The following is a 9,700-nucleotide window of genomic DNA, read 5'->3' as shown; positions in this document are numbered from 1 at the left end:
TTTTTCATTTAACCTGTACCTCACCGTACTTGACAATAAACTCGATTTGAGTGGACTCCACCCAGCCTGGACATTCCCTCATTGGGAAGATGATACAAGAGCTTGAAACGATGTACCGCCAGGCTCAAGGACAGCTTCTACCCTGCTGTTATAAGACCATTGAGTGATAAGATGGACTCTTAACTTCACAGTCTACCTTGTTAAGACCTTGCACTTGTTCAATGACTTTTATACGTTATTCTGCATTATTGTTAGTTTGCTTTATTCTGTCTCGATGCACCGTGTAAAGATTTGATCTGTATGAACAGAATACAAGTTATTGACTGTACCTGGGTACATACTGTGTGACAATAATAAACTAATTTACCAATTTCAATCTACAGCATCCTGACCTTGTATCTTACCGCCTCCCTGCTCTGCACTTTCTCTGCAACTGTGACACTTTATTCAGCATCCCGTTACTGCTTTTCCTTTCCACCACTGGTCATCCCAAGGCTTTACAGCACCAGCTGCAAGAGCAGGGGTTCAATTCCCACCACAGCCTGGAAGCAGTTTGGACATTTTCCTTGTGACTACGTTGTCCCACGTTCCAGACACATAGGGGTCAGGGTTAGGGATGTGGGCGTGCTACATTGGTGCCAGAAGCAAGGCCATGGTGGGAGGCTGCTCCCAGCACATCATTGCTGCAAATGACGCATTTTACTGTATGCTTCGATGAACTTATGAAAAAAAGCTAATCACATCAGTATAATGAACTGTATGGATGACTTGCAGAACCAGGTTTATCACTATAGTTCAGTACGTATGGAATAATAAACCTATACCGTCATGCTCTACAACCAATGCGTTAACTGTACACACAGACATACAGGAAAAAGCAGAGGCAGCAGGTGGAAGTGGAGGTTTAATACAAGTGTTCACATCTACAAAAGAGAAACGGTTATCGGAGACAGAAGGGTCGCCAGGGCAGAGAGGCTGCCACAGGACCAGGTGAGTGATGGGAACCCGATTTTACCCACTGCGGCGTCGCAGCCTGGAAGAATATACAATAACAGCATAGAAGAAAGAAAAGGAGGCCACTTTGTCTCTTGCAAGGGACAATCCTTCAATAAAATGACTGCCCTTTCACCTCTGTGTCTCTTTCCACATCTCCTAAATCCCACAACGTCCAAACATTTTTTTTGACATCTCTGATCGAGGCTCCACCATTCTTCTGCACTAAGTATTCAAAAGACTCGCTGCACTCCAGATGAAGGAACTCCATCCATTTCTGTCTGAATTTTGAGTCAGTGGCCCGTTACTGTTGACGACCAGGTCATTAGCTCCACCTCTAACCCCTCAGGCCCTGTCAGAATTCATTTCAATGGGATCACAATATGTTCATCTGAAGTCAGAGTATAGACCCCATCTCTCTCTTCCTGGAACAGACAGAAGGCCCTTCACCAGGACAGAGAGGCCACTGAGTTAAAGTATGGCGCAACAAAAATCCATCCAGTGAAACTTTACCGTTCTCCCATTTCAAGGAGCCAAATTGGGATGGCACAGAGATTAGCATAACATTATTACAGCATCGTGACCCAGGTTCAATTCCTGTCACTGCCCCTGGACCATGTAGGTTTCCTCCCACATCCCAAAGACAGGCAGGTTAGTAGATCAATTGGCCATGTGTGTAATTGGGTGGCATGTTTAGATAGAAGGGCCTGATACTGTACTGTGTCTCCAAATAAAATAAAAATCCAAGAGGATCTTCAACAGGACCTTGTTAAGAGACCAAACTTTCATAGATGAGAAGTAAGATCTTAGAGCAGACGAAGAGGGCATCTCTTTCAAACAGACTTGATGGGCTGGAAAAGACTTGTGCATTAAATGCTCACCTTTTCTACTAAATTAACTATAGAAAGTTTTTATACGCCTGCTCTACCCTGAAACCACTGCCTATAAATGGTAAGAAAATGTAATTTTCCATGAAATTTTATTCAGATACTTTTAACTCCTTGAATTTTGGTGCAGTGATCTAGTTGGCCGGTGTACCATCACACCCTGAATGGAGGTAGTACAGAAGAGATTTACCAAGTTGCTGCCTGGATTAGAGAGCATGTCTTATGAGGGTGAGTCAAGTGAGGTTAGGCTTTTCCCTTTGGAGTGAAGGAGGGTGAGAGGTGGCTTGACAAGGGTGCACAAGATAATAAGAGGCATGGATAGTGTGGACATCCGGTAACTTTTACCCAGGGCAGAAACAGCAGCTAGGAGGGGGCTTAATTTTAATGTGTTTGGAGAAAAGCATAGGAGGGGTGATGTTAGGTGTTTTTAAACACAGAGTGGTAGGTATGTGAAACACCCTGCCGGGGTTGGTGGTTGAGGCAAATACATTTGAGGCATTTAAAAGACTCTGAAATACGCACATGGGATGATAGAAAAATACAGATTATGTGTTAGATTGATCTTAGAATAGGTTTAATGGTCAGCACAACACTGTGGGCCAAAGGGCCTGTATTGTTCTATGTTCTAATAAATGATGGAGAATGACCCTTCTCCAGGCCTGGTGAAGGATGATAGGTGTGAGTGTGCAGAGGTGACTCAAGACAAATGGAACCAGTAACCAACCAACTCAGTTCATGGTTGGTGCTTGGTCTGGGGGGGGGGGGGGGGGGTTTCTTGATCAAGGTGATTTGATTAGTTGGCTTGCCTATTGGCAGGTTGGTGTTGATGGTACTGCAGGAATAGACCTCGGGGGGGGGGGGGGAATAGACCAGCACTCACCCCCCCAAACCCCCAGTGTCCCAGCCCACATCAAGTCCTGTTCGCCCACCCCCTACTCCCGACCCGCACCTATCCTTGGTCTCGCCCTCCTTTGCTGTCCATGCCCCTCCCTTCCTCTGTAGCCTCCTCTTGCCCCTACAACCCTTCACAGTCCCTACTCTCCTCCAATCCAGGGCAGCATAGCAGCCTAGATGCTTTACACTGCAGGGGTGTCAAACTCATTTTAGGTCACGGGCCGGATTGAGCAAAATGCAGCTTCATGCGGGCCGGATCATTCGGACGCGTGTGAACGCAGCTTTCGTTGCCTCCGTTTTTTCAGCCTGCTCTCATGTGTCTCAGTCTCTGCTATAACTACAAAGTGTTTCACTTTACAAATTCTGTTTCTTATGAAGAAGACTGCCGAATAAACACTAAAAACCCTGAAAACCTGGTACCTGAATAAACTCAGCATTAGCCATATCATACGCCATAGGCGCTTCGATTACTGGGGCCAGCTTTAATAGTAATTAGATATTATCTCGCGGGCCAAAGATAATTCCACCGTGGGCCGGATTTGGCCCGTGGGCCTTGAGTTTGACATATATGCTTTACAGTGTCAGAGTTCAGGGTTCAATTCTCTTGATCTTTAAAGAGTTTGTGCGTTTTCCCAAATCTGCGCGAGTTTCCTCCGAGTGCTCTGGTTTCCTCTCACATTCCACTGAGCTACAAGTTAGGGTTAGTGAGGTTAGGCATGCTATGTTGGTGCTGGAAGCTTGGCGACACTAGAACATCTTCAGACTGTGTTGGCCATTGAAGCAAAACACCGCATTTCACCGTAGGTTTCCATGTACATGTGACAATGTATAATGTACCTCTACCCTGGACACAGACTGATTTCTACAACTCTTCCACCATCTTTGCTCCTCCCTTTGCGATCTTTACTCCCATCGAGTCCTGGCCTTTGGCTCTTCCCCAGGTTTGTTCACTGTCCTTTGGTGGCCGCATCTCCGGCTGCCAGAGCCTCGAACCCCGGCATCCCCCGTGCATTCCCTTGTTTATCCATCCCCTTAAAGCCCACCCTGCTTCAGCTATTCCCCTGAGGGAGCCGGATGCGGGCCGATGACTGAAAGAGTTAAAGGGAACCGGATCAGGAATCTTCTTCACTCAGAAGGTAGTGCAAGAGTGGAACAAGCTGCCGGCTAAAATGGCAGGTTCAACTGCAGCATTTAGGAGAAGTTTGGATGATTACATTGATGGTGGCGGGTGGGGGGAGGGATAGGATACAGGCTCATTTTTTTTAGTACAGAGAGAGCGGTGGCTGGATCGAACACGCTGCCAGGGGTGGTGGTAGAAGTCGACACATTAGGGGCATTTAAGGAACATGGCTGTTAGAAAAATGGAGAGATTGTGGAAGGGAAGGGCTGGATTGATCTTAGAATAGGTTAAAATGGCAGCACAACATTGGGGGTTAAAGGGGCAGAGCTGCACTGTTCTATGTTCTAGCAGGTGTCCCTTCACCCATAATCCAGTGTGGGTGGGACTGAGGTGCAACCACCGGCCTCTGGAAGTGACCTCAGAGCATTGGGAGTGAGTTCAGAGAGTGCCTGACCACTGCATCACTTCGGCACTGAAGAAAAATGGAATTCCCCTTCCCACCTCACCTGCCCCCCCCCACCATCTCCAGATTGAACCATACAGCACCAAAACAGGCCCGACGACTTCATGCCGTCCAACAAGCCCATCCAAGTCCGTTCCATTTACTGTCATAGTGTTACGCTAACCGCTATGCTTCCATGTTGCTCACTCAGAAACTGGGTAGATGAGTGGCTGTTGGCTGTCACAGAATCGTTGGGCTGAAGTAACATGATTGGATGCTGTGTCTTCCCATGACTCTGAGCCAGAGGAGGGAGGGAGGATTGATAGAAGGTGTCGACAGTAGGAACACCATGCAGAGGGAGCAAATGACCATTCTGAGGCTGTAAATTCAGTATGGAAGGATATCACAATGCACTAAGAATTAGCCAAACTGGCTCAAACATCTACATCAAAGCCATGAGCACAATGGATCCTCCAAGAACAATGCCTAGAGATGACTATGTCGCCATCACCCTCCTACAGAAAGATTTATTTTGAGGAGGGTGATGGCAGAGGGAAGTCCAAGGGATGCCCAAGTTAGGATATCCCAGTGGTCCCCAGCAAATCTCTGTTGAACGTGGCCAATTGATCCTCCCGGAGAAAGGACCTTGCACCTTATTGATTACCTGCACTGCAGTTCCTCTGTTATTGTTTTACCTCAATACCCTGTGTAATGGAATAATAGACAAGAGACTCTGCAGATGCTGGAAATCTTGAGCATTCACACAAAATGCTGGAGGAACTGAACAGGTCAGGCAGTGTCTATGGAGGGGAGAAAAAAAACCAGTTGGTGTTTCAGGCCGAGACCTTTCATCAGGACTGGAAAAAATATGGCTGAAGGCAGAATAGGAACACAAGATATTCTGCAGATGCTGGAAATCTTGAGGCAGAATAAGAAAGTAGGAGTTAGGGGGAGGATTACAAGCTGGCAGGTGGTAGGTGAGACCAAGTGAGGAAGGAAGATGGGTAGGTGGAGGAGGAGTGATAAAGTGAGAAGCTGGGAGGGGATAGGGTGATAGAGGTACAGAGCCGAAGGAGGAATCTGATATCAGAGCACCGTGGACCATGGAGTAAAGAGGAGGAGATGTGATGGGCAGGTAAAAAGAGAGGCGTGAGAAGGGGACCAGAATGTGGGATGGAAAAAGAGAGAAGGAGGGAGGGGTAGAGATTACCAGAAGTTGGAGAAATCAATATGCAGGTTGGAGGCTACCTAGATAGAATATGAAGTGATGCGTATGAACAATATTTGAGACTAGCTTTTAACTCTACCTCAGTACATGTAATAATAAACCAATTCTAATGCCGATAGCAGTGGAATGGGAATCAATGATGGCTTCTTTAGGGAAAGGGTGGTGAATCTAATTGCCGCAGAATGCTGTGGAAGCCATGTCAATGGGGATATTTAAAGCAGAGGCTGACAGACTCTTATTAGTAATGGTGTCAAAGGTTACAGGGAGAAGGCAGGCGAATGGAGTTGAGAGGGGTAATAAGTCACCCATGATGGAATGTCAGAGCAGATGATTGGCCTAATTTGGCTTCTATATTTTATGGTCTTATGGCAGGATGATCGGAGTCTTCCTCTGGCCCATCCCGATTTCCCCTTGGGAAATCCAGGGATGGCTTCTGTGCCGAGGAGGGAATGGGGGCCCATCAGATGCTGTTGGGCGTTTCCCCACCAATCCTCACACTGTCCCGTACTCCTGCACACTCTGGTCCAATTCTTGATACGTTATTGACATGGGAGGGGCATAACCTCTGCTGCTTGATTGGGTGTGGAGCCTCCATCACTGAGGGTGTTTAAGACAGACAGGTGGATATTTGTAAAAATCCGGAACCTCAAGTTCGGGCAGGGGAGTGGAAATGAGACATGGGGGCAGACGTGGCCTTCCTGAAAGAGTCTCTTGTTGCTGCGATGGTCAAGTCCTCGATACCTCTGCTCTTAGGTGGGCGTTGTCCATGTTATGAAATCGGACCGTCTCTTTCCCTTGGTCTTCGAAGCCACACAACGTGTGACTCTCCACTAACGTTGGCCGACAGCTCCCTTTGGCTGGGTTCTAAGGCGCGTTGTCGCTGTCCCGTCCTGTGCTCGCGTGTGTGTGTGTTGCTGCTGTTAACCTGGTAGATGGCTGGTGGTGGGGTGAGGTAGGGGTGTGGGAAGGTGTGGCAGGGAATCCAGGGTCAGGTGACACATCCGGTACATCTCTCGCTCTGGGGTTTAAGACAGCTCCTGTTGCTGCTGTGACGACTCACTGATCAGCTGGTGGGGTGAGAAAGGGAGAGAACAACACATTAGTGGTTGGAACAGGGTGGAGTGGGGAGGGGTGGAGAGAGTTGTACATGTGACAAATAAAACTAATTTAATATAATCTAGTCTCTTCTGTCCATATCCCTTCATTCTCTACGTATTCATGTGCCTATCCAAGAATATTAAACTCCTCCATTGGATTACCCTCTAGCACTACTCCTGACAGCAAATGCCATGCACCCACCCACTGTGTTTAAACATTCTTTCCCTTCATATCTCCTTTTCAGCTGCTCCCTCCCATACCTTAAATGCACATCCCCTAATATTTGACATTTTGACCGTGGGATAATAGGTACCGGCTCTCTAGTCTATCTATGCCTCTCATGATTTTCTAATCCTCTTATCAGGTCTTCCCTCAGCTTCAGACACTCCATAGAAGGTAACTCAATTTTATCCACATGGTCCAAAACATCTAGGACTCCCTGTAGTAACAAGAGGGTCATACAATTTCAAGCTCTTTAAAAAAAAAAATCTGTATTTTTTGACTGTCTTGTCTTCCTCTCTGCTTCTTTCTTCTGCCTCTCACTTTCACTTCTTTCCCTCTCCCTCTCTCACACTTTCCATCTTTCTCTCTCCCTAACTCCCTTTCTCTCTCACTTGCTTCCTCTTTCCTTCCTCTATTGCTTATTTTCTCTATTCCCTCTCCCCATTTCCCTCACTTTCTCTCATTTTCCCTCTCCCCACCTCACTTTTTCCTCTCCCCCTCACTCTCTCTTCTTCTCCCTCCATCCCTCTCTCACTTTCTCTCTTTTCTTCCCCTTCCTGCTCTTCTTTTTCTCTCTCCCTCCGAACACACCATGACGCTCACCTCTCCGTCTCTGGTCTCGTAAGTCTTGATGGTCACTGTCTTTTTGGTGTGGAGCTGCTCAGGACTGGTCTCTGGAACGGAATGAATCACAAGTTTACTCCCGCATCCCTGACTTGTTGACAGTAACAGCCATAGGAATGAAGCTCATACCGTTAGGAGCGGGAGATTAACGTACCTCTGAAACTCAGGCTTGAAAACGACTGGACAGGCATCACGATCCTAAAATAAAATCGAATAACGAGAGATCACAAAGACTACCAGGCCAGAGAACTGACACACTGTCAGAGGAACTGAGGTGAGGGAGGGGCTGGACTTGTGCATTTAATATTTCAGTAATACTGTAAACATTGTTTGACCAAGCATTCTTTGTTTACATAACTCATTACAGGTTACACGTAAAAATACGTGAATGGCATACGTCATTACATCACCAAGTCATTAGTGTGCACCTCACTAAAGTAAAAACTGAGTGTACACAGTTATCCCCGGCTTCATGTTTTTCTTTCAATTAGTTTTACGTTTTTGAGTAACAGAACATAACAGTACTGGAGGGGCAGGGGAGGAGGTGGTCACAATATGGGAGGGGCAGTACTGAGGGAGTGTCACACTGTGCAAGGGGTGGTACTGAACGTCCTGGTAGGCTTGCTGCTGGGCCTGGCCAAGATGGCCGTTCATGGGTCTAGACAGCGGGCTGTTGAGGGCACTGCCCGAGCCAACTACCTGCCCCTCTTCAGGGGCTACAATTGTGCTAGGGTATCCTTGGAGAGGGAGCATGCGAGGATGGGGTATATCCTTGAACGTTGGGCCTCCCAGAGAAATGAGTTTGCTATAGATGGCAATAACTCAATTTTAATTTTAATTCCTTAACTGTATTGTAACCCATAATATTTGTATGCGATTCATATTTGAATAAAGTTTTATATATTTGTAAACAAAAAGGGACAGTATGAGGGAGGGTCACACTACAGAGGGACAGGACTGCCAACACCATGGACCCACCTGCTCTCTTCTCCCTCCAGCAGCTTCCTGTAGGTAGCAATCTCCACATCCAGCGCCATCTTGACATTGAGGAGGTCCTGGTACTCTCGAAGATGCCTGGCCATCTCGTCCTTCAGATGACGGATCTCCTCCTCCAGCCGCGCGATCGTGTCTGTGTAACCTGCTGCCTCATTAGCAAACCTGTCCTCCATCTCCCTCAACTGTCGCATCAGCGACTCGTTCTGCAGGGAAGAGGTCGGAATCAGAAACAGAACTAGCAGGAGAATCAAAATCAAAATCAGAAACACAAAGACATTCTGCAGATGCTGGGAATCCAGACCAACACACACACATGGGCACACACTCAATGCTGGAGGAACTCAGCAGGTCAGGCTGCATCTATGGAGAGGAATAAACAATTGGTAAGTACATGGATAGGAGCAGTATAGAAGGTTATGGTCCAGGTCAGATAGGTGGGACAGAGTAATAGCTTGGCATGGACTAGATGGACAGAAGGACCTGTTTCTGTGCTGTATGTTGGACCAGCGTAAATGGGTGGCAATGGTCAGTAATGAGGCTGTAGGCCAAAGGCTCATTCCCATGCTGTATCTCTCCGTGGCTCAAGATGCTCGAGTGACACTTGGCTTGGAACTGTGAATGAATTAAAAATAACTCATCTATTTGCAGAGAGTTTGCCAAGTAACTATAAACACAAGAGGTTCTACAGATGCCGGAAATCCAGAGTAACACACACAAGATGCTGGAGGAAGCCAGCAGGTCAGGGAGCATCTACAGGGAGGAATAAAGTGGCAACATTTTAGGCCAAGACCCTTCCTCAGGATCAGTTACCAGGTAATTACTTCCCAGAAACTGAGTGGTGCCACAGACTGCTTCAACCTTCATCTTGTGGCCTTAGAATTGAGATAGTGAAAAAAAGGGCAGGACAATGACAACCCAGAGCTACAGAAGCTCCAAAGACCTCATTCCTGGGAGAGGAAGGATCTAGGAGAAAGGGCTGCATCTCGGGATGACCTGAAAGTCTGGCCCAGGGCAGAGGGCTCTGTCGAGTTGCTGTTGGCGGTCCATGCCCCAGTAGGGGTTAAGTAAGCGAGCAAGTGTGGGATGTCCCTATGTGCCTACAGGTTGCCACCGTTCTCTCTGAAATGCCGACTTTACTCAGTGTCGCAGCTCGGATTTCTCACCAGCTGGTGAAGTGTGGTGTGGAGGTGCATGGG

At 47.3% G+C, this 9,700-nt stretch overlaps 1 protein-coding gene across 1 annotated transcript in view; it reads right to left on the bottom strand.

Annotated features, from left to right (window-relative positions):
- Positions 1 to 891: 891 nt before the first annotated feature.
- Positions 892 to 9,700, bottom strand: part of desmb (desmin b) — a 30,205-nt gene continuing 21,396 nt past the window's right edge. The window contains exons 6-9 of the mRNA XM_073046204.1: positions 8,487 to 8,707; positions 7,663 to 7,706; positions 7,488 to 7,558; positions 892 to 6,631 (exon numbers count right to left, since the gene is read on the bottom strand). Of these exons, the coding sequence (XP_072902305.1) occupies positions 6,590 to 6,631; positions 7,488 to 7,558; positions 7,663 to 7,706; positions 8,487 to 8,707 (378 nt within the window). The 3' untranslated portion in view covers positions 892 to 6,589. The remainder of the gene's footprint in view (positions 6,632 to 7,487; positions 7,559 to 7,662; positions 7,707 to 8,486; positions 8,708 to 9,700) is intronic.

Source organism: Hemitrygon akajei, chromosome 5 (genome assembly GCF_048418815.1).
Source record: "Hemitrygon akajei chromosome 5, sHemAka1.3, whole genome shotgun sequence".
Lineage (NCBI taxonomy): Eukaryota > Metazoa > Chordata > Chondrichthyes > Myliobatiformes > Dasyatidae > Hemitrygon > Hemitrygon akajei.
This window is presented reverse-complemented; position numbering and strand designations above follow the sequence as displayed.